This window comes from Filicampus tigris, chromosome 11, assembly GCF_054856515.1.
Source record: "Filicampus tigris isolate MCC_2025a chromosome 11, RoL_Ftig_1.0, whole genome shotgun sequence".
In the NCBI taxonomy this organism is placed as follows: domain Eukaryota; kingdom Metazoa; phylum Chordata; class Actinopteri; order Syngnathiformes; family Syngnathidae; genus Filicampus; species Filicampus tigris.
Window position 1 is genome coordinate 18,408,953 of NC_141227.1, and position 24,520 is coordinate 18,433,472.

General features: G+C 44.1%; 1 protein-coding gene across 29 annotated transcripts in view; it reads left to right on the forward strand.

Annotated features, from left to right (window-relative positions):
* LOC147140016 (ankyrin-3-like) overlaps window positions 1–24,382 on the forward strand; it is a 117,967-nt gene extending 93,585 nt beyond the window's left edge. For 12 of the 29 annotated variants that reach the window (XM_086045313.1, XM_086045321.1, XM_086045319.1 and 9 more), the window contains 21 exons: window positions 141–365; window positions 663–817; window positions 1,190–1,401; window positions 1,786–1,993; window positions 2,074–2,170; window positions 2,476–2,704; window positions 2,862–2,987; window positions 3,982–4,104; window positions 4,582–4,608; window positions 5,784–5,865; window positions 7,079–12,826; window positions 15,104–15,178; window positions 15,283–15,414; window positions 15,561–15,704; window positions 17,703–18,930; window positions 19,002–19,164; window positions 19,577–19,657; window positions 20,203–20,286; window positions 20,387–20,491; window positions 21,007–21,104; window positions 22,427–24,382. In XM_086045313.1, the coding sequence (XP_085901439.1) occupies window positions 141–365; window positions 663–817; window positions 1,190–1,401; window positions 1,786–1,993; window positions 2,074–2,170; window positions 2,476–2,704; window positions 2,862–2,987; window positions 3,982–4,104; window positions 4,582–4,608; window positions 5,784–5,865; window positions 7,079–12,826; window positions 15,104–15,178; window positions 15,283–15,414; window positions 15,561–15,704; window positions 17,703–18,930; window positions 19,002–19,164; window positions 19,577–19,657; window positions 20,203–20,286; window positions 20,387–20,491; window positions 21,007–21,078 (9,316 nt within the window). In that variant the 3' untranslated portion in view covers window positions 21,079–21,104; window positions 22,427–24,382. Of the gene's footprint in view, window positions 1–140; window positions 366–662; window positions 818–1,189; window positions 1,402–1,785; window positions 1,994–2,073; window positions 2,171–2,475; window positions 2,705–2,861; window positions 2,988–3,981; window positions 4,105–4,581; window positions 4,609–5,783; window positions 5,866–7,078; window positions 14,264–15,103; window positions 15,179–15,282; window positions 15,415–15,560; window positions 15,716–16,401; window positions 18,931–19,001; window positions 19,165–19,576; window positions 19,658–20,202; window positions 20,287–20,386; window positions 20,492–21,006; window positions 21,105–22,426 lie in introns of those variants that run through there. The other 17 variants (XM_086045306.1, XM_086045309.1, XM_086045303.1 and 14 more) reach the window with 10 other exon arrangements.
* Window positions 24,383–24,520: the final 138 nt, after the last annotated feature.

Consider the following 24,520-nt stretch of genomic DNA (forward strand, 5'->3'; position numbering starts at 1 on the left):
TCTTTTCCGTTCCGTGTTTGGGTGTCCAGTGATCACAGCATGGGGATTGTCCTGCTCACTTTTTGTCCATGGCTTCTGTCCACCTTGGCCTCGGCCTCTGCTTCCTCACACTCTCACAGCTCTTTTCTGTTCTCACGCAGGTTTCTGGTCAGCTTCATGGTGGACGCCCGCGGCGGCTCTATGAGGGGCAGCCGCCATAACGGCATGCGCATCATCATCCCGCCCAGGAAGTGCACGGCGCCCACGCGCATCACCTGTCGCCTGGCCAAGAGGCATAAGCTCGCCTACCCGCCGCCCATGGTGGAAGGGGAGGGCCTGGTCAGCAGACTCGTGGAAGTCGGCCCAGCTGGAGCGCAGTTTCTTGGGTAGGTTTCGCCAATATTATTCCTTTTTCCTTTATTCACTCATTCACTGCCATTGACAAATGTACATGTCTTTTCACAGTCCAGCCATTCAATCCCAGGAACTTATTTATTTATTTTATTTTATTTTTTTTCAAATCTTTTCAAACGTCAATGAGGGTCTGATAATGTCTCGCGGTAAATGAGTTAAGTTATGACTAGAATCGTCTTAAAAAATGCAGTACAGTAGAGGGACAACGTCCATGGATGTTAAGTCCGGGCTCTGCTCAATGAAACCGTCGATCGCGTGCTCTCTTTCAGTCCCGTGATTGTGGAGATCCCACATTTCGGCTCCATGCGGGGGAAGGAGAGGGAGCTGATCGTGTTGAGGAGCGACAACGGCGACACGTGGCGGGAGCACCAGTTCGAGTCCAGCCCGGAGGAACTCACAGAGCTGCTTACCGGGATGGATGAAGGTAATGGAGGGTTGCATAATACTGTATGACTGTTCACAAAGTGCAGAAATAAAGTGCTGCGCTCATTCTGTGAATAACCAGAGACATTTCTGACAACTTGAAATACATCCAGGACATTTTCTCATACTTTCTTATATGCATGTGGATGAAAATTTGTTCAGCAGTTTTGTGCTGTCCTTTAAGGATAGTTTTAGAAATCTTTGCAATGGAGAAAACAAATACAGTTTGTTTGCTTCAAACCCTTTGTTGTTGCGTTCGGATAGTAGATCTTTTATACATGCTTTGAAAAATGTTTTATGTTGGACCTCTGTAAACCGAGGACACCCTGTAGTCGTTATTCTCTCATCTGCGCTCCTGATGGTCATGTTGCAGAGCTGGACAGCCCTGCGGAGTTGGAGAAAAAGCGCATTTGCCGCATCGTGAGCAGAGACTTCCCGCAGTATTTTGCTGTGGTGTCGAGGATCAAGCAGGAGTCCAACCACATGGGTCCTGACGGAGGCGTGCTATCCAGTAGCACCGTGCCCATGGTCCAGGCCTCCTTTCCGCAGGGGGCGCTAACCAAGAAGATTCGCGTCGGCCTGCAGGTTCATATGACATCAACTCACACATGGACACGTACGATTGGGTCTTCGCGGATCTGTGATCCCCCTTGCCGACTTTGTCTCATTGAGCTCTACTTGCAGTTCTATAAGAAGTAAAACATTACAACATGAGACAAAGATAATGACATTCAAACATCCTCCCGACCCCCAATAGAAATCGGTCATTTTTTGCAAATTTTTCTCTATTAAGTTAAATACTAAAGAACTTTATTTATGTCACCGTTAAGGGACCAAAAAATAAGTTATTTTATTTATTATATATATATTTTTTTTTTTATTAATCGGTTATCATAATTTTAGTCCGGCCCTACTCACAAGTCAAGGTGCCACTGTATATGACAATTTATTTCCCGCCCCCCCTTTTAGGCTCAGCCTGTTCCTGATGACATGGTGAGGGCAGTCCTGGGGAACCGAGCCACCTTCAGCCCCATCGTTACCGTGGAGCCCAGAAGGAGGAAGTTCCACAAGCCAATCACCATGACCATCCCTGTCCCGCCCCGCCAGGCGGAAGGCCACCCCACCGGCCACCGGGGTGACGCAGCACCTTGCCTGCGTTTGCTCTGCAGCATCACAGGCACGGGCACCTTGAAATGATCAGAGCGCGCAAGCCCTAATGGGAACAAACACTCACGTTTTGCCCTTTGCTTCGAACAGGAGGAACGTCCCCCGCCCAGTGGGAAGACATCACGGGGACCACGCCGCTTTCCTTTGTGACCGATTGCGTCTCCTTTACCACAAATGTGTCGGCCAGGTATGACACCGTTCATTTGAATATATTGTACCTAATAGTGAACACCTGCATATTCACTGTTGCGAAATCACATATTGGCAGATTTAAAAAAAAAAAAACTATTTGTGTGCCCAGGAAGTATGTTGAAGTGAGTTGAGGAGCTTCATTTAGACAAAAAGTAGTGCTTTGCTACCATCTTGTGGAAGCAATTATAAACCTTTATGAGGTGGCGTCAACTACTCAGGGATTTTCCCTATTTGTGGTAGGGCTCGTGAATGGGGGAAACGTTGATATTCTATAACAAAATCTCTCCCCCCTGTGGGCAGGTTCTGGCTCGCAGACTGTCACCAGATTCCTGAGACGGTGGGTCTGGCGTCTCAGTTATACCGGGAGCTGATCTGCGTGCCGTACCTGGCCAAGTTTGTGGTGTTCGCCAAGATGAACGACCCGGTGGAGGCGCGCCTCCGCTGCTTCTGCATGACGGATGACAAAGTGGACAAGACCCTCGAGCAGCAGGAGAACTTTGAGGAGGTGGCCCGGAGTAAAGACATCGAGGTGGGCTTGTGTGAGACCTGACCAAAGTGGACTTCCCCAAACCTTGCTCAACTTCAGTGGAATGATAGCCCAAACCCTGATTCATTTTTTCATTGATTAAGAGGTATCTCTACAATTTTGTCATTGTCATTTTTTTTTTGGCAACGGCCCCGTTTAGGTTCTGGAGGGCAAGCCAATCCATGTGGACTGCTATGGCAACTTGTCTCCGCTGACCAAAAGTGGACAACAGCTTGTATTTAATTTCTACTCCTTCAAGGAAAACAGACTTCCTTTCAACGTGAAGGTAGAGATTTTTTTATTTTTTATGATGCCGATTACATCATCTCCACTCCATAAATTTCCATCAAAACAGGGTTTACTTTCTACTGTGGACAAACCATTAACTTACGTGTGTGTGTGTGTGTGTGTGTGTTTTTTTATCTTACATTTCTGGCTAGACGTGACTGTCAATTGGAGCTAAATGGTGGGAAAAAAAAAATGCATTTACATTTTGGATGGGTGACGTAATTTCCTTGTTCGACCATGACGAAATTAAAAATGTATCGTTTTTTTTCAGGCACAATAGTTTCTCTGTATTAGTTTGGCTGCTCAGGGAAGTGTTTTTTTTCCCCCATGTAACTATTTATTTTAAGAATACTATTTATACAGGTGCATCTCAATAAATTAGAAGTTTATGCAAAACTTAGTCAGTAGTTGAGTCAAAAAAGTGAAACATAGATTCACTACACACACAGTCAAGTAGGTCATGATTTAAAAAAAATATATATTGACTGTAGTTTATGTCTAATCAAAAAATAAATAAAATTCGCCATTTGAAGAAAATTGGGATATTATTTTACTTTTAGTAAAGATATGTAAATGTTTTTAATATAGAAATTTGCTAAGAATTGGAATTACACATTTGTGTAATGATCATCTGTAACTGTACCAATGCTGGGCTTCCTTATGGGGGTGCTCTGCTGAAAGTTGAAGAAAATTATTTCAGATTTTGAGTTGAAAAATGTTCTGCCATCCAGCAAGTGATGTCAGTTTAACAGCTGTTTGGCTTTGAGGGTCCTCTGCAGCCAAGTAGTACACAGCATTTTGCCTATACCTTCTGACACGATTAATCAACAATCAGTTACCGGTACAGTCAATTGGTCAAGTAATCGGCAGTTGTACCCGTCACTTATGGCAAGAACGATATGTCCGGGGTAGGAAACGATGCAGACTATTTTACTATGTGATTTTGTTTTCTTTCCTCACCAATGCATTTTGTTGACTTTGTTTTTTCACAGACCAGAGATATGGGCCAAGAGCCCTGTGGCCGCCTTTCATTCCTGAAAGAACCAAAAACCTCTAAGGGTCTTCCGCAGACTGCCATATGCAATCTGAATATAACACTGCCGACACACAAGAAGGTAGGCGTCAAGTTATTAAGAGTCCTGCGTCCTTTTGGCCTCATGTCATATCACCTACATGGTATTCAAATAATGAAGAGCAGATACACATTGGGTTTAGGAGATGACTACCTACTGTATTTGTGTGATTTTTTTATTGCATATATTAAGCCAGTCATAAGACCCCACAATGTATATATATATATATATATATGCCGGTATTTTTTTTGTGCTTTGCTCCACTGCTGCCTGGCTCTAACTTAAGAGCAGCCGACATGCATTTGTTGCAAGACAATGGTGCTTTTGCTTGTTATATTTTGCTATTATTATTATTACGCTACTAGGTTTCTTTTCCCCCTGATGTTTTCTTTTCTTGTTTTTTGTTTTTGTTTTGCTGCTTCATTTTTCATCACCCCATCTCACAACAATGTCCCCGCTCTCCATTGTGTCATCTCTTTCCCCCCCCCCCTGCTGCAATGCATCTTGGGATTCCCACAGGATATGGAGTCTGATCCTGACGATGAGGTAAATAGTCTCATCATCACACAAACAGCTGCTTCTGTTTTTTTTTGTCCCTCTGTTGGCTTTTACTGGGTAAAAAATGCTTTGTGCATGAATTTAAATGGTACTTTCAATCAATCGAATAATTTTTTATTTACCGCCTTCATCTCAAAGTGACACGAAATGCTTCACATCTCTCCCCACTTGTCCCCCTTTGTATAAACACATTCAAGTGCTAATCAACAACTATAAGATGATCCTTTTTTTTTTGTCCCATAGTTCTATAATATTTGCAAGGTAGAATCCTTTCACCAATGCTGACAGATAATCGTACCTCTTGCAGATACATAGCAAATTTCTAGAAATACATTTCCTGTTGAACGCAGTGACTGCCTATGATACATCCTTAAAACACAAAGTAGCACAGAATGATTTGAATATGGCGCCATGTCACCTTAGCAAATTAACTTGGTAAAAACAATGGTACCTTGACTGACGCATACAGCAACTTCCAAGATTTAGAGTAACGAGCTATCATTTGGTCAATATTTTTGCTTTTTTGTGTTGAAACGAAATTTGAGTTCCAGACGAGCTTCAGGTCGAGTGAAATGAAAAGTTGCACTTTCAGCGTCTAACTCCAAAGTACAAAATGAAATCACTTACAAGGAACATGAATCATACGCTAGACTGAACTAACTAGTAAGCAGCTCCTGATGTCACTCACAAGGCTAAGTCACTTAAAGACATATATAAACACACAAATTTACGATAGTGTTTGTGTGCGCGCGATACTTTTGTCTTAAATAGACTTCTACAACCAGGTAATTTGTTTACATTTTCTTTTATTACTTTTTATACATTATTTGAATTTCACAATGCAGTGCTACTGTGCATCATAATATGTTTCTTTATTACAATCATGGAATAAAAAATATGTTGGTTTATGGGGTGTTGTAACCGATTCAACGGCATTTCAATTAATTTTAATAGGAAAATTGGATTTGATAAATACTGTCGTGAGCACTTGATATTAAGGTAGCAAAAACACAAAGTTCTTCGTCTGTGGCTGCAAGATATTATCTCACCCAAAAAAAGGGACTTTCCGACTAAATTACCAACATAACACTATCTTTTAGGTAAACATAACTATCTGACCATATTTTTATGTTTAAGCATCTTTTGTTTTTTGTTTGTTTCAGAATGAAAGGCCAGAACGACGCCATACCTTTGCCTCCTTAGCTTTGCGTAAGCGCTACAGCTATTTGACCGACCCTGCGGCGAGTGAGTTCCCCTTTTCTTTTATAAGATGCATGAAAAAAAATCAATAGAGATTTTCTGCAGAAATAACTAAATCAGTTCAACTGTCTGAAGGTCCCTTTATATAGTATTGATGTTGCTTACATCGTCCAGAAGACGTTTTTTTCAATCGCAAGTGCTCATTAATCATTTCTTCTCCCAGCCCAACAAAACATTGTCATGTGTCCTGCATGGTTTTACTGTGTGTCAAGCTTGGCTAAGCCTACTGCATTATGTGCCACTGTTTCAACTCCTGTGTTACAATTTTGAAAATATCAGCAGGTCAATATCATACATGTCATTTATTGATTTCTTTGGACCAAATGTTTTTTTATTTGCACTGTATGAAAATGTTGATTTCATTTTGTTCCTATTCATTCCGCGGCCATTGTTCTCTTATTGGCTTTGTGACTGTGTGTGGCTGACTATAGTTTTGTGCTTACAGGTTGCACTTTACAGCTTAACGTTGATATTATTTAGGGACAGTTTTAATTGTAAAACTCATAGGTGAATTCTTCTCCTTGTTATTTTTCATGCCTGGTCCATCTTAAAACATTTTGGATGCAATTTTAAGATTATAAAGGTCATTCAATCGGTGTGACAAAATAGCAGAAAACTGCACATTTCCTACAGTAAATCTTGGTGCTCATTTAACTTGATTTACATTTTTTTTTTTTTTTTTTTTTGTAAAGTGCAACCTCATTATTTATCCTAAGTTGTGGCCAAATACGTAAATAGCGTAATATGCTTTTCCAAATGCTATTAACTTGTGGGGTCATCTCTGGCATTGAAAAAGAACTAAATGTAAGGAATTGCATGTCAAGCAAACATGGACAGTAAAAGGCACTCAGGTCTCAAACAGTTAAACAAGCACATTAAGCACATCAAAAGTCACTGGGATTGTACTTTTCAGTGATCATGGTTTGTTACTTTGACCACATGTCATGCATTTTTGTTCCCCTCCCCCAACACACACACACGCTGTATTTTGTCATGTTTCTTTTACCTGTTTACTTCTCATGTCATCCTGTGTGTAAAAGGGACCTTCTGTAATCTACAAGTGTACATTTTTGTCTTGCTACTTGTATGTGATGCTGTTTCTGACTGAATTTCTCTTTCTTTTATGTTTTCTTTCATTTATTTTACCTTATACTTTCTGTTGCCTCCTTTTTTCTTTTTATTTGAATTACTGTCGAAGAAACATCCGATCGAAGTCCGCAAAGAACACAGCCTTCTGGCTACCCTCACAAACCTGTCTTTTCAACGAGATCTTATCAGGCGTGGCCGCCTGTTCCTGTCGCCGTCTCTGGCCAAGCCAAGTCTGGGTTTGGCTCCCTCTCCAGCTCATCGTCCAACACACCTTCTGCCTCTCCACTAAAGTCTGTGTGGTCCATCAACTCTGCCTCCCCCATTAAGACAAACATTCCCGGATCCCCTGCCTCTTCTGTTAAGTCAGTTAGTGACATGGTCTCTCCCATCCGATCGTACAGAACCATCTCCTCTCCTATCAAAACTGTAGTCCAACATGCTCAATACCCAGGACAGGTTGTCCACAGTCCCCTGGCATCACCTGCAAAAAGTGCTTCAGACAGTGCGCCTGGGAAAGGGCTTGCAGCATTGTCAACCAGGACCTCCTCTATAACTACTTCTTCAGGAGGAAGTCCTCTTCTCGAGAGGACATCAATAGCCATGACGCCTCCAACATCTCCCAAATCCTCCCTTAGTATGTTCAGTTCCCCTCTGTCATACAAGACTGTTGTGGGTGGTTCCGCTGGTACGGTATCATCTTCCTCCCCCATCAAAACTGTCCCCGGCCTCTCCTCTGTCCGTTCCTTTTCCTCAGATGTGTCAGGCCCTGGTAGGAACCTCTTCTCCTCACTGTCATCACCACTGAAATCCAACACCCCACAAAATGCTGCAGCGCTGATTAATGGAACAGTGTCACCAGCACAGTACCGCTCCTCCTCCCCAACCTCTCTCCTTGCCAGCAGTCTCCAAGAAAGAATACAAGCAACCACCAATGCTGCGACAACAAGTGTCAATGCAGCATTTGATGAGGTTGAAAAAACATTCAATTCTTGCTCTGCTGGATATGGCACCTTAAAGTCATTGTCCTCCTCTGCATCCTCATCATATCAGTCCATAAGGTCCTCAGCATCTAATTCCCTTTACAACTCTCTAAGGTCCCCACCTAATCCCGCCACTGCGGGAACATCCAGCACAATGACGGTCCCTGTGTATTCTGTTATCAATGTACTGCCAGAGCCGCAGTTTAAAAAGTTACCCGAGGTCTCCAGGTCAACTGCTGCTATTTTGTCCCCACGTAAGACTGTTCCCCCTGAAATGAATCCTCAATTACAGTCGTCCTTTGCCAGAAATCTTTCTCCTACCAAGCCCCCACTTCTGTCATCTGGGTTGAAGTCAAACACGACATCCCCATTGTCATCCAGCCAAGAAATACTGAAAGATGTCGCTGATATGAAAGAGGACTTAATACGAATGTCAGCCATTTTGCAGACTGATCCAAATTCTAATACAAGTAAAGGATTTCAGTCTGGTTCGGTAGTGAAGGTAGACGATGAAGAGCCGTACCGGATTGTGGAGAAAGTAAAACAAGATCTGGTAAAAGTGAGTGAAATCCTGACAAAAGACGCGGCCAAAGAGCCAATGGCAAGGGGGACCTTGGACGACATTCGCTTCTCAAAAGTACCTGTTGAACAGCCACCAAGCAACTGGAGTTATCCCCCAAGATATGAGACAGTGGTTCCTCAAGCAAAAACAATTCAAGATAGAGATTTCAATCTTTCTAAAGTTGTCGACTATTTAGCTAATGATGTTGGTAGCACTTCTTTCTCCAAAATGCAAGACACAAAGCATACAACAGATGAGGGCAAGAGAGAAGCAGATGGCAGGGAAAAGCAAAAACGTGTTCTGAAACCCACCATTGCAGTTCAAGAGCAAAAACTCAAAATGCCTCCAACGAGCATGCGTTCATCACCTTCAGACAGAGAGTTAGGTAAAGTGGCTGATGCTCTTTTTGGAGCAGACACTGTGCTGGAATCCCCTGATGATATATATCATGAACAGGATAAGAGTCCCCTCTCAGACAGTGGCTTTGAGACCAGAAGTGAAAGGACCCCCTCTGCCCCTCAGAGTGCTGAAGGCATGGGCCCAAAGGCCCCTTTCCAGGACATCCCCATTCCCCCAGTGATCACTGAGACTCGAACTGAAGTTGTTCACGTCATCAGGAGCTATGAGCCCCCCGAGGATAACAAACAACCTGCAATGGTGGAGGGAAATCCTATCAGATATATTGATACTGAGTCGAAAGGGCATGCCAATCAAGCTCCATCCACCTCTGAGCTAAATAAGACATATTCACTTAAAGTTGCCCCTGATGAGGATCAGATGGGTAAAGGTATACGGTTGAAGGAGGAAACTCACATCACTACTACCACCAGAATGGTATACCACAAACCATCTGGCAATGAAGCTGTATCAGAGCGGTGTGAGGAAACGATGTCAGTTCATGACATAATGAAGGCTTTTCAATCAGGGAAGGACCCTTCTAGGCAGCTTACTGGACTCTTTGAGCACAAATCTGAAGAACTATCACAGAGAGTCTCTGAAGATGTCAAACCAAAGGTTGAAAGAATAATTGAAGTGCACATTGAAAAGGGCAATAAAACAGAACCAACAGAGGTCATCATCAGAGAGACTAAAAACCATTCAGATAATGAAATGTATTACTACCCAGGAAACAGACAAGAGGACAGGGAAACTGAAGAACTTCCCATATATTTTGACTCCTCCAAATTTAACACCAACATGGCACATGAGGATAGTCGCCCTAGTTCAGCCCAACTAATGGCAGACGAATCTTATAAGACCTTGAAATTGCTTAGCCAGCAATCTGTGGAGTATCATGAGGATGAATCATCAGAGTTAAGGGGAGAATCTTATAATTTTGCTGAGAAAATGTTATTATCAGAGAATTTTGACCAATCCCATCCGGACACTGAGGAACATGTTAGAGAAAAGTCTCACTTCCACTCACCAGACAGAAGTCGAAATGAGAGTAGGTCAGTAGGGCCAAAAACAGAGTATATCTTTCGGTCATCACGAAATGTGTTTGATACGTCAGGGAGAATGGCCAATGCTGATGGTAACTATGACACAATGACACTTTTGCAGCATTCTTCTGAGCCTGTTAGTCCAAAGCAATCGATTTGGATGCGTGTCTCATCAGATGACACAGAGAGAAAGGAAAGAGAGCAATTAATGTATGAGGAGAGAGTGGATAGAACCGTAAAAGAGGCAGAGGAGAAACTCAGTGAGGTTTCTCAGTTCTTCAGGGATAAAACAGAGGAGCTCAATGACGAACTCTCCTCTCCAGAGAGAAAGTCTCGCAGACCAGACTTTAGGGAATCACGATCCGGACCTAGTTCCACACAAAGTAGTCCAGAGCGATCAGTGTATAGAAATGGTGCTAGTGGGGAAGAGTGGAGCAGAGAAAGACTAAGAGACAAGTTCAGCTCTAATGATAGGAAATGTGCCAGTTTACCCAGTAGTCCGGAGAGACGAGTACTGCTGCAGCATAATGATTCAGACTCTAGAAAGCAGAGAGACGGGAAAATTGAAGGCCCAAAACCTTTTCAGATGTCTTCTTCCAAAGTAAGCGCAGTGAGGCTTAAGTTTGAACAAGAGGCTCAAAAACAAGATAGGGGTCCTCAGGGTGGCCAAAATTCGAACCCTCCCATAAGGAAACTCCATGAAAGTAAGCTTCCTGTGTACCAGGTGTTTGGTGGTTCTAACATTCCAAAAACAACAGATAGTCCATTAAGGCAGAGAAGAGGTCAAGAAAGTGAGTCCAAGTTTTCCCCCGTGCATCAGTCCGGTGGGAAAAATCAGGACGATAAGAAGCTATTCAAAACATGGGAGAACCAAGGGTATGGTAACTACAAACCCCAATCCCCCAAACTATCTCAAGCAATAGTCCATGATTCTCTTAAAGATGACAATAATAGTGATTCACAAAGACAAGAAACTACCAAGAAAATTATTTACACAGAATTTGTTGTACGAGAGAGTCCAAAAAGCAATGACAGTCTAAAAAAAAACTCGGAAACTCAAATTCCTGTAAGAAAGTCATCTAATTTTTCGGAAAATGACAGATCCCCATCTTTAAAATTAGATGCGTCTGTTGAAACACATGAGAAGGAAGGCTCCCGCACGCCCGTCCTAGTTCGAAACCCGATACATAGTAGCTTTGAATCGAACAAATCTACTTGTGGATCGTCAGGGAAATCCACAGACTCAGATTGTAGCCAGTCAAATATCATTTGTAACGGTGTTGACAGTGACGAAATAGAGTATTTGGATCATGGAACTCCTGCAATTATCACAGAAGGTTTCAAAGATGTCAAACCCTTACCTGTGTATGTCAGCATTCAAGTAGGCAAGCAGTATGAGAAAGAAACAGCTACTGGGCAGCTTGGAACTTACAAAAAAATAGTAAGCCATGAGAGTAGGACAGTACATGAGACCAGAGGGGCATTTTACTCTGTCAAACAAAAGGAGTCTCCATCTCCTCAAGGTAGTCCAGAAGATGATACTCTCGAACAAGTGACATTCATAGACAGCTCTGGGAAGAGTCCTGTTACTCCCGAGACACCAAGCCCAGAGGATGTTAGCCTGACCTCACGAATGCCTGACTCTGTGATTGGCTCCATGGCTGGCATGCCAAGTCCAATCCCAGAGGAGTCAGAAGAGGAAGACGGTAAGACCTTCATCTACAAGGAGCCCACTAGGGAAAAATCTAAGCAAGCAGCTTCAGAGAATCACAGCAAGAAACAGCAAACTGAGAAACAGAAGTCAAAAGGAGAGAAGAGAGTTCCTTATATAGAGTTTCCACCACCGCCTCCTTTGGACACAGTGCAGTCAGACCCTGAGAAAAGAAAGTCTTGTGCATCCTCTGAAACAGAGACGGAAATGATGGAAGTAAACCTCCAAGAGGAGCATGACAAGCACTTCTTAACCGAGCCAATCATCAGGGTCCAGCCTCCATCTCCCATTCCCCCTGGAGCTGATAACAGTGACTCTAGTGACGACGAGTCTGTGTTTCATCCCATCCCTATCAAAAAGTACACCTTCAAAATGAAAGAGGAGGGGGAGAAACGCTCAAAACACCGAAAATCAGAAAAGAATGGAAATAAGGAGGCTGGGATCAATGGTGTTGTAAAGGGGGAGGAAGCTGACCTGGAACAAAATGGGAATGACCAATCAATCACTGACTGCTCCATAGCAACCACTGCTGAGTTTTCCCATGACACAGATGCCACTGAGATTGACTCATTAGATGGTTATGATTTTCAGGATGAGGACGATGGACTAAGTGAGGACCCAAAAACATCGAGTCTATCTAATGATGGAAAAACAGCTGATCGCTCCTTTGGTCAATCTAAGCTCGAAGTGATTGAGGAAGAGAAGTGTGAGGATGGGAAAACCAATCAGTCTTCTACAAAAAGCAGTGAGGAAGAAATAGATTACACCCTTGAAGGAAGACACCCAGAAAGGCAGAGCTTCACAGACCACTACTTTTGCTACCAACTTGAAGAGGAGCTAAACTCAACCTTTAAAACAGTGGCCACCAAAGGCCTCGACTTCGACCCCTGGTCCACCAAAGGGAGTGATCATGATGGAGTTTATGACTCTAAAACCAAAGATGAAGATCCCAAACCCTTTGGTTTATCTGTGGAGGACAAATCACAGGCTACAACACCTGACACAACCCCTGCTCGAACACCGACTGATGAGAGTACACCAACTAGTGAGCCTAACCCCTTCCCTTTCCACGAAGGGAAGATGTTTGAGATGACCCGCAGTGGTGCTATTGACATGAGCAAGCGGGACTTTGTTGAAGAGAGGCTTCAGTTTTTTCAGATTGGTGAGCATTCCTCTGACCCTCTAACAGGGGAAAGGGGGAGAGGGGGCAAGATCCTGGGTGTAATTTCCTCTCAATCAAAAACAGGGGAGAGGGCCACAGTAGAGGGGAAGGTGAAAGTTATAGATACAACCACAGGCAGCAGCACAACACCAGCAGCAGCAAATTGCAGCCCTTTGCACCCTGGCAGTGACACTGGCTATGCTGGTACTGAACTACCCACCTGTGAAGCCATAGCTGAAACCGCCTCCTCATGCACAATCACAGCCTCCAAGGTTGATCCCAAATTGCGTACCCCTATTAAGATGGGCATAGCTGCCTCTATAACTGTGAAAAAAGACTCAGGGGATCTTGCTGATTTTAAAGCTGAGATACCAGAGGGCCAGATGGTGCCCGAATATATCAGTATAGAGGGCCAGAGTACAGAAGACCAGTCTAGCAAAGACATAGAGGTCAAGTTAGAGAGAAGAGATTACCCCTCTGAAAACTGCAACAACAATAATAACCTCGAGTCCTCCAGTATTCAGGCCAACTACATTCAGTGTGGTAGTGTGGTGTTCAATCTGCAGTCCTCCTCTGAGCCCACACTTCAGAAAGCAAGTAGGATAGAAACATTGTGTTGTAGGGATTTAGAAGAAAAAGTAGAAATAGGTCATAGCAGTCAGGTGCAGCAGCAGCAAAGTGTACCAGTTAAAGACAGTGAAGTGAAGCTGCCCAGGTCCAGACTTCCAGTTAAAGCATCAGGGCGGCCAATTCACACCCAGGGAACAGCCATAGGCAAGCAGAAACCCAAACCAGCAGTGAAAATTGAGACCAGGAAAAGAGGAGAGCCAGCCATTGCCAAAGTAGAACCAAGGTCTAGAATACCAGTCAAGGATATTAAGAAGGGAAGCTCCACAACCGCAGCTAGCTCACCACATTCAGTTAGGGTTACCTCACGGCCAACAAGGCCATTGGGTAGTGAAAGAGCAGCCATAAAGTTGCCCTCGAGGTTACCCCTGAAGGACAGACATCAGGTCAGCAAGGTGTCAGGTGAAGGAAGCTCTAGGCAGGAGAGACGGGAGAACCCTAGTGAGGTTTGTAAACGCACCATTGAATACTTTAAAGATATTAGTGGAGAGACGATAAAGTTGGTGGACCGCCTGTCAGACGAGGAGAAAAAGAAGCAGACAGAGCAGTCGGAGGAAGACAGCACCTCCCGGAGCACCTCCCTGTCTGACACCTCGCAGCCTTCCCAACCTTCCCAGCCCTCCCACTCATCCAGGTCTGGTAGAGGTTCGAGGGCTGAGGCCGGGGCCCCGTCCGTAGGGGCAAAGGTGGCGACGACGGACAGGGCCTCTGGCAGTCAGAGGAGCAGGAGGAGTAGGCGGACTGGTGGGAAGGAGGGCAGTCAGGGACTCACAGGGTCTCGAACACCTCCCATCGCAGAGATCAAGCCTAGTTTGTAAAACTTTCACACTATCAAATACATTTATATATTGACCTATTTCACTTATAGTTGCATGACATGTTGTGGTTATTGAATTGATTGACTGGAATGCCTGTGGCGTGTTTATATATACTGTATATATACAGTACATGTATTCCCTTAGAACAGTAGCTGTCATTGACCCATCATCATTGATGTACTGTGTTCTGTATCGTCTCCGTTTCAAGATTCCTTTCCCTCTGTACCCCCCCTTTCTCCAACCTTGTGCGCCCTGTGCAGTAGAGTAGCAAGCCGATTGTAGCGACTGCTACACTGGCACAACCTGTTTGGCAATCCCTGTTTGTTTGTCTCTGTTCAGGGCAAAATTGTCGTAGTTATGGTTGTAGTCTCGTCAGAACTTTTCATACCTTCAACTGTCACGGTAGTTTTTTGCAAAGAACACCAAGTAGCGCATGTTGACCATTTTGATTCTAACCCAGAACTATCCACCCCTAGATTTTTAGAACTCAGAGTCTGCTTCTTAAGAGTTGTGGTGTGCTTTGTTTTGTGTGGTTCTCATGACACTTAATGCCTGCAAAAAGGTTACATAGCACAAATAGCCGCAGACCACCACATGTAGTGTGAAATGCCTTTTCTTGCCATCATGCAAAAGAACGATTCAACATATTTTATATAACCACTGAATTGTAGTTAAGAAAAATTGCAGTTGCAATCCCGTTATATTGAATTGTAAGATGGAAAAGTGGCCAGAAAAGGAAACTTGTTTTTTTTTTGTTTGTTTGTTTTTCTCTCAATGTACGAGGACAGGGATATGCATAATGTTAATTAGTCATTGTCCTCTGTCTCTTCAGGTCCCCAAAGTCCTTGTGAGCGGACAGATTTGCGTATGGCAATTGTAGCAGATCACCTGGGACTTAGCTGGACAGGTCAGGAAATGGTGGAGTGATTACCATCAAATATTGTGGCTAATTTGTGTACACTGCGACGGTTATGTACTGTACTACTTCTTAGAGTTTCTGTTTCGTCACAGAGCTGGCAAGGGAGATGAACTTCACGGTAGATGAGATCAACCACATTAGATTGGAGAACCCCAACTCACTGACAGCACAGAGCTTCATGCTATTAAAGAAGTGGGTCAGCCGGGAAGGGAAAAACGCCACAAGTAAGATTTCTTATATATGAAGTCATACGTTTGTCTGCATTAGCTCAATGTTTCAACAGACTTTCCACAACGTTCTACGTAATGGTACCATTTGGTTGGGTTCATGTTGACTTCAAATCGTTTTTATGTCCTATCATTTTCCACAGCGGATTCCTTGACTGCAGTGCTGACCAAAGTCAATCGGATGGATATTGTGACTTTACTGGAGGGCCCAATTTTTGACTATGGTAACATTTCCGGCACGAGATGTTTTGCCGATGATCATGCGGTTTTCCGGGATCAGGCTGATGGTAAAGTTTAGCTCTGATTAGCTGACCTATTACCTCTTCCTGCTACCATGGTGTTGTTATTTTTGTTTTTGCATGCACCACATTGCATGGATCATGTCTAGTTCCAATGCCTAAGTCTGTCTTTTTATAGAGATGTTGTTTTCGTGGCAGTTTAGAATTGTGTTTGGACAACTGGCTCATACAGTTCTCCAAAAACATTTTAATAACACTTGTCTGCTCACAAGACTATTTCTTGCCAAAAGTAAGATTGAATACATGGCCCCAGTGTGCCAGTTGTCACAAATGACCAATTTTTACAGGAGTGCATGCGTTTTGATACAAAGTACAATCCTATTTTTTCACCTCACCTGAGTTAAGTGTTGATTATGTGACTGTGTAGTAATTTAACTGTGCTATACAGTTTAATTCTCCTAGTGCTCCTCCAGTTCCTCTGAGCCTTCCTTGGATAGATGAGAGTACCGTTTCTTCTTTAGCTGTTCCTCCTGCCTGGCATCACCTCCCCCTCGGCAGCACCCACTGCTGATAACGGCACATAACAGCTCTTAACTGTTTAAGAGTCACATATTGCTGATAGCCATCCCTCTGCCCAAGTCACACTATTCATTTTCCTGTTTTATGTTTAACATCAGCACTGACATTCATTTTCTATTCTCTCCTGTTTTATTTTTTTGTGTGTCAATCCATGCCTGCCCTTTAGTGTGTGTGATTATTCCATTGATTCCAAGCAGTCCTGCCTACATCCTGCATACAAACCGATCCATCCCATCCTCTCCCCTCACTCCAAGAGCCTTGACCCCACGCCGCTCTCCTAGTTACGAATTCTCCATTTCGCTGAAAGATTTGGCACCCCCTTCGCGACCGGAAAAACATTTCAACTTTGTTCCCCCGCCTCTTAAATGCCTCTACCCTCAGTGCCCCCCTGCTGACCCACGCCAATCCCCATCCTTCCCTTTCTCACCACATCCATCCTCCCCGATCCCACTCATCACTTCACCAGCACCTTCATTTGTGCCATCTCCTTCTCCAACCTCCCCCACTCAAACAGAACCAGCAGTGGTGGAACTATCCCAAAGCAACTCTCAATTCACCTGTGACGCACCTACCCTCTCCGGACCTACAACCACACCCGCTGTCCTCACCCTTACACCGTCTCCTGCTACCAACAACCAATGGGAACATGCTACAACACCCATTTCTTCACCCTCTGTTGCCCCCTCGCCAAGTGATTTGGCCGCTTCTTCTCGCCCTGTCTCCCCTCTCTCTTTGCCCACGGTGTCCCCCTGTGGGTCCCGATGTGCAAGCCCAAATCCCCCATCCCCGCCTCTCCGCTCCCTGTCTCCTTGCCACGCATGCCCTTGTGCTTGTCCACCTTCCGCTCGCACTCGCATCGACCCTACCTCATTGGAAATGTTTATGTAGCTATGTATTAGTGGTTCTCAAACTGGGGTACCTGCACCCTCAAAGGTCCGTGAGCTGTTTTGACATAAATATCAGTATTATGACTTTATCTTGGGAAAATACAACTTCATGCCCACGAGATTTTGACTTTTTGAGCCGACAAAACACTTAATTCTTATAGATATTACTACATTTTTCTTGACATTTTTTTTTATTCCAGTGGCATTTAGATGTGGACGTTAATTTTAATTGACGTTGAAAAAAATTATTCACTGTGAGGGGTCCCTGGAACCAAAATGTTTGAGAACCCTTACTCTATATTTCACCTCTCATCTGTCAACTATTCCATGTGAGCATGTAGCATCTTCCATATTGCTCCTTAAAAAACTCCGAGTGGGATTAGATTCAGTAGGTTTACCGAAAACATATCCATTACAATTTATTTCATACATTGTATTGTGTAAGTCTGCTATGAAGCTACCTACTTCCCACTTAAATCCTCAGTGCCTTTGTCCTTGCCGTAGGATGTATGTGTGTGCTATGCTGTGTTTTCAGTTCTTAGCATGCTTTGGTGTACATTTATCATCATGTCACCCACAGATTATCAGAGCATTCTAGCCGAGTTGCATTCCCCCGCTGCACTGCGCTCCGACCCACATTTCCTGGTGCCCGAACTTCCCGTCACACCCAATCCTTCCCCTGTCCACCATTACCCACAACCCGACTCCCCTTGGCCAGGCGACTCCCAGCCTCAGACCCTGCTCTGGAGCCCAGAGATCAAGCCTGCAAACCCACTCGAGAGTCCCCTTCGACCCCGTCAGCTCGCCCTGTCCCTTTCGGCTTTTGACATCCCTGATCCCGTTCCGTCCAAGGTGCAAAAGCCCCATATCGCCCTGAATGACCAGCTGCTTTTGAGCGAGGAGGAGGACAGATCTTATCGAGAAATGGAGCCGAGCCGCAAGCCCAAGTCACGCGCTGCCCCCGCAATGTGTGAGTTAGACATCAGCATGGCTTACTCCACATCATCCTCTTCAGTCTCGTCTGCATCATCGGTAACCCCTTCGACACCTGACAGAGCACAAATGGGAACTGGAGATGTGGTACAAGTGGACATGTACATTAAAGGATGTAAGGAGGAAGTGTCAAAAGAAAAGGGCAAGGTTGGTGAGACGGTTGTAGGAGAGGGAAACCTATTTGTGGAAAGGTGGGTAGAGGAGGACTTGATCAAAAATGTGGAGAGAAATTGTGAGATAGTGACAAAAGATAGGCGTCAGCTGGAGACGGAAAAAAACATTTTCACGGGGCAAAAGGGAGTTGTGCAGATTGATGTGCTGGGAGATGGGTTTGCTGGAGATGAAATAGAGGCTGAGACTGACAAAGAGGGTATTGATGAAAAACCCAGAGTACAACAAGAAGGGAACAATGAAGAAACGGTCCACCGTGGGGACAGACCCGAAGTTACTGAGAAAGTACTGCGACGTGAAGGCAGAGGCACTTGCCTGGCAAGTGCCTTGACCCTTCAGGAATGGGCTGAGGCCCTTTGGGACTGTCAGCCCACTGAGTATGGATCTAATGAGGAGGAGGGTGGAGGAAGAAATAAAGAAAGCCAAGAGAAGGCAGAGGTGAAGACTGAAGAAGGCTCAGAGGAGAAGGAGGAGAACCAGGAGATGACTGCTGAGGCGGCCAGAGATCTGAAGATTGTCAGTCGCGTTGAACAGCCAGAAAAAGACATGTGCTCGCTTTCAGGTTGGCAGAGTGACTCATCCAGCGTCAACGTGGAGCCACCGACGCCGGGCCGTAGCTCGGATCTGCTGGACAGGCGGGAAAGGTGGGATTTATCCTGTGCTTGAAATTCTTGACACGCTCAAAAACATCAGTCCTAACTGCGTCTCTCTGCAGCCACGAGAACTCCAGCGATTCCGTCACTTCCTCGTCGAGAGGCGAATCAGGGAGGTCCCGGCAGAACGGCGACAACTCCAAAAACTCACCTCAGGGCGGCTCATCAGAGTCGATGAATGGCAGAAAAGAAGAAGGAACGCTGGTGTCTGAGAAGAAAGTCCAGGTAATTCTGACCAACCTATTTGAAGAACAGTTTCTTGGATGTGAGTTTTGGCCTGAATTTACACTGTAGGTCCCAAGTGCCCAATTACGATTGAATACCTGTAATGGCTGTCTGAAGTTATTGAAGGATGATAACATGCGATTTCATCTTTTTTTCTCTCTGTTGTGACACAAATTGGGATTTGTGATACTTGAACCAGGCTGTGTAAATCCAACACTTTCTCTTCGATTGTGTTACTCAAAGATCCATTGTGCTCAAGAATATTAACCAGGTCTTTGAGCGACGCCGCCGATGGAGCCAAATTGTACGAGTTACTAAGTCACACGGACACATGCCTAACTCGCCACTTTCTCTCCTCCAGGCTTCTGTCTTTTGAGTTTGTGTCATGATATTTGATTTATTCCTTCTCCAGCAGCGGGTTAGTGTAGATTCCGGTTCTGAGGAAGAACAGACCGTAACCACAAGAATCTTCCGACGCCGGCTCATTTTAAAGGTATCCTGTGAGCCTGGGAAAGTGGCTCGGTTTGGCTTGAGTCTGGAGTGTTTTTTTTTTTTGCTTGTGTGCTTCGAATAGGTGCCTCTTTGGATGTGGGTGCATTGCATAGTATAGGAAAGTATCTTCTTTGCATTCCTGAGCCTTTTCTGTTGTCTCTCTTTGTGTGGATGCCGTGAGAGTGTTAAACATTTGCACTGTTGCTTCAACAGCACGTTATAGTGTTGTCATTGCACAACTGATCCGATTCGATCAAACAAGAAATTGAGGGCGGGTGAGCTAATACTTTTCTCTGTAATGACATGGCTTATATGCACAAAGCTGATTGTGTGTTGAAGCCTCTCTAGGGTCAGATGTGCATGGCATCTGTAGATTGCTGTGAGTTTGCTGTCAGAACTTTTCAGAGGGAATTTCTACATGGTCACGCTTTTGCAGGACTCTCTCTCTTTCTCTCTCTCTCTCTCCATTTGGTGTGATGGTTTGTTTTCCATATTTAGGTGTGACCTGTGACCTATTTTATGGCGCTAACGACCAAACATTCGCAGGGCGAGGAAGCAAAAAACATATCCGGCGAGTCTGTGACCGAAGAACACTACTTGGACCAAGACGGTAACCTCGTCAGTAGAAAAGTAACGTATCAATCCACCTTCATGATCCATTCAGCTTCCTGGAGAGAAGCGGTTTGTGAAACCAGCAGTTCTTTTCTCTCTTGGTTGACACGTCGAGTAGGTCATCAGGAAGGTCGTCCGCCGGCTCTCTAGCTCCTCAACAGACAACCACGGGTGCCACAGGGGCCTTCAGAAAAATCCCATTCTGCAGGAGGACAGGCCTGAGGTTGGCTGATACCCGTCTTGGGTGCAAAGTCTTGGTGGCATGCGGATCTTTTGGGTCAAAGATTAGATTCTCCGTATGATGCAGTAATGTTGTGTCTGCTCTGTATTATTCAACAGCCAATCACAGGGCACATAGAGCTAGACAAACCTTTGAAGCAGTTAGGCTCAAACCATAATAATTTTTGAATTCCAGTCACATTTTCGGGCCCACCTAATGTTGTGACTGAGTGGTTTCAGTGGTGCAACCACCTTGATTGCATTTTCAGACAATATGTAACTAACGAGTGCCGTGACTATACGGTATTTCAACAATATGATATTTCCCTCTTCTCTCTCCATAACTACACATTTTTCTTCATCCAGGCGTGGTGTTGGTGTGACACTGTAGACTACTAACATTTTCTAGGTTCGGATTACAGTCACAGTGGTTGGCTTGGCGTTGCCTGTGACATGGTTTAATGATTTTTTAAAAATCCTTGACTCAACTTTATTTCGGGGTGTTCTTGGATTTTGCAGAAAGATGGAGCGTCGAGGAATGGCAGGCGAATGGACGAGAGGAGGCCCGGAGACAAAAAGTTTCACTCATAGGGATGGATGGTTTTTCTCTCTACCAGGTACAGTTGCTCCATGTCTGTCACTTTTAAGTTGGTTAGTAAGGCGTGTATTAGAAAAACCTCGCCTGATGATTAATTTAGTCACAGTTAGTGTATTTTGAGGTGAGGCATTTGTTGAAGTGGATGGCGCACTATGTAATTCATTGACGCAATTAATTTATTTGTGGTGAGGCATTTGTTCAAGTAAATTATGCACAGGGTGATAAATTGAGTCATGGTTAGCATTTATGTGGATAACACACTGGGGGATTATTTGAGTCATGGTTAATTTATTTGAAATGAGGTGTCTGTTCAAGTGGTTGACACAACATGTGAGTAACTGAAACACTTTTTACTAGAGTGGAGGCAAATATTTGAGGAAATACATTGTAAGCATGTTTTTCCCCAAATGGAAAAACATCCTGGCCCGCATATTTGCTCTTGTCTGTGTAAAAGGCTTAGCGATGTCTGAGCATGCTCATTCTATTGCAACATTTTTTTGTGAGTGCAAGTGTCAATGGGACATTGGTGACAAAGCGCTGATGAGCAATATTTAACTCTGACACCTGCGGCTCTTGTCTTTTTTTTGTCTACTAAATCCCTGACTCAGAGCAGTGTGTCAATTCCAAAAAGAGACTGTTAACCCAGCAGCATCGCTGTTCAGCCCCACTGCTGTTCGGCCGTATGCTACACCGTCGAGGCACGGCTCCTTCTTAAAATTTATTGGCAGTGTTGTCAAGTCAAGCGGCGCACCCAATGTGAATCACGTGTTACCATGATACTGTAAAAAAAAAAAATAAATAAATAAAAAATACATGTTACTTATTGTCTCTTTTACCCTAACGTTTAGATATGTCTTTGGGATTGAATGAGTTAAAATATTGATCAAAAATAAATCGTGCTTATCATTTTTCCCATAATCGTGCAGGCCTAATTCAGAGAATAAGCTTTCATCACAGTGATGACCGGGGAGCAGCTCGGGTGTTGCGATGAAGCGAGGACTCCTCATTGTTGTCAACTTACTGAAGTTAACACTATACTTTACCCACTTTCCCACCGCTCTGACAAAGATTTTTCATAAAAGAATCTAGCAACACATCTAAATCCTCGGCTCGCATTGCAAATGTCACGGCTCACCTGTTTTTTGGGGTTTGGTCACACGACGTTTGCAATGCGAGCCCGAGGGCACTCTGATGTCATTCAGTCGCCGGCAGAGGGCGGTAGAATGTCAAAATGGCTGCGCCCTTTGACGAAGGTTCAAACTTGACTTAGCCAATTATGCTATTAGGCTAATAATAGTTCAGCTTTAGACTGATTTGAATGTATTGTTTTGTTTCCCGCAGCCATACAGGATCATATTCCACGTTCCTGGGAACAGGGGTTACCTGAGGGCTGAGGTGTTCCAGTTTGAGGATTTGAGTCCAAGAGTCCAGCCAGCATCCACTTCCACCGAAGGGGCTTCACGTGATGAGAGGAGTCCAACGCCCCTCTCGACCCGACAACGCATGAGCATGAACAAATTCCTCAAACTCCCTGTCAATCAAAGGGCCTGTGAGGGCGAACGCTCGGTCCGCGGGACCCGCCGTCGAGGATTCTGCTTCCTGTTGGGGCTTTTGGGGGAAGGCCTCTCGGGGGGGCGGGGGCGGGGGGCCTGCTTCGCTCACATCCGCAAATGTAGGTGCAACCGTTGACCAAAGACGGCACAATGGGCGACGAGAGGAAATGCGAAGAAGACACAATACAACACGACAGCGATCTAATGGAACACGTCAGCCAACTTCAACACGTTCAACACTGGCCTTATCATTTTTCTTCTTGCACCCACTGTTGTCAGGATGTTAACTGTTTGGGGACTTTTTTCTTCTTTTTTAAAATAAAAAAAACAACAACACATATTTCTGTATATAGAGTCATAATGTGTATAATTCTTAATACGCTACTGGTAGAGTGGAGTTTGGTCACATTGGGGTGTGGGATCTTTACAAGTGCTTTAGTAATCCACTGAAGCAATTCCACTTTTCAAAGTTGTGCGTGTAACACAGGTTCTTGTTAAAAAAAATACAATTTAAAAAAAAAAAAAGGAAGAAAATAGAAGATCTAATAGAGCAGGTATAACGTTTGTACACGGACTGGTTTGATTTTAACTTGAGGACATTTCCAGAAAATCAGTGTTGGGTCATTCCCAAAAGTGGGATCTAATCTCACAGCCTTTCAAGAGTATTTTCAAGCATGCTGTTCACATTATTTTAAGTACGAATTTTTACAAGTTTGCAAAAGCACTGTATTAAGAAAAAGGCCCTTTTATCTGTGTGTACACGTACAGACCTAATGTTTGTCACTGGTTTTATATTTTAAAAACGGACAAGGATAGCATTGAGGCATTTTGCATTTTTTTGTTGGGGGGGGGTGTTTTGTTTGCGCGTGTGTGTGTAAAACCGGAGGGGCAGCTTGAGAGCGTAATAATAGCGAATGTAAGCGCTAGTAGGCTGGCTCGCTGTACAACACTGTAACCGTGTATCGTGCGTTATTGGCTATAAGGTGTTAAGAGTCTCCGTACACTGTTTGGACCGTGTCGTCTCACAAATGCTGTGTGGTATCAAATGACAAAAAAAGGCCATTTATTTTTCCATTATTAATCTTTTTGAGTGACATGTCACTACTTCATTTAAAATCCACTCACAAAGAGAGATTATTTTGACTGTAGCTCTTAATTGCATCTTTAGAGGAAAAAAAAAAACACTGGATGGTCAACAGAAGCCGTTGTTTATGCATCGAATAAATTGTGTTTTGACTCTTGACGCCGTGTGGTATTTAGGCAGGAGAGCCTGTATAAGCAGTGTCCATTAGAATCATTTTCATCACTTGTGTGTTGGTTTTCATTAGGCGGACCCATAGATCCAGTGTGTTCAGCATCAGTATGCTGATGCCAACGCTGTGGACATTAAAACTATGTGATTTTCTTTTTCTGGTGGGGCTGGGGGTGGTACACATCCCCTTTCTCCTCTCAAAATCGATCAGGGGCTCGATGATCTTTTGATATCGTTGAACTATCGATTTTGTTTCATATGTGTTTTCACCCGGGCAGACTTTTTGATGTACAATTCTTTACTAACAGAGTGAAGCCATTGAAATGTAATAATAATTCTAGCACTTTGGTTATCCGAGGTCTTTTAGAGGCGATAGCAGCAGCGAGGACACCGCAAATGTTTCAGATGTCTTTCAAGAAAATGAAAAAAAAAAAACAAGCTCAAAATCGACCTAAAAAAGACAAAAAATAAAAATGCATTGGTTTTGCAATACACTTTCTCTTGTGCTTTTTGTGTGTGTGTGCGTGTCTGCGTGTGATGGGATATTTACAAAGTGACCTCATAAAATGAGCAACAGCGTAGTTTCTTCTGGGATGTGGCAAACTTAGAACTTGACTATTAAGTCAACTT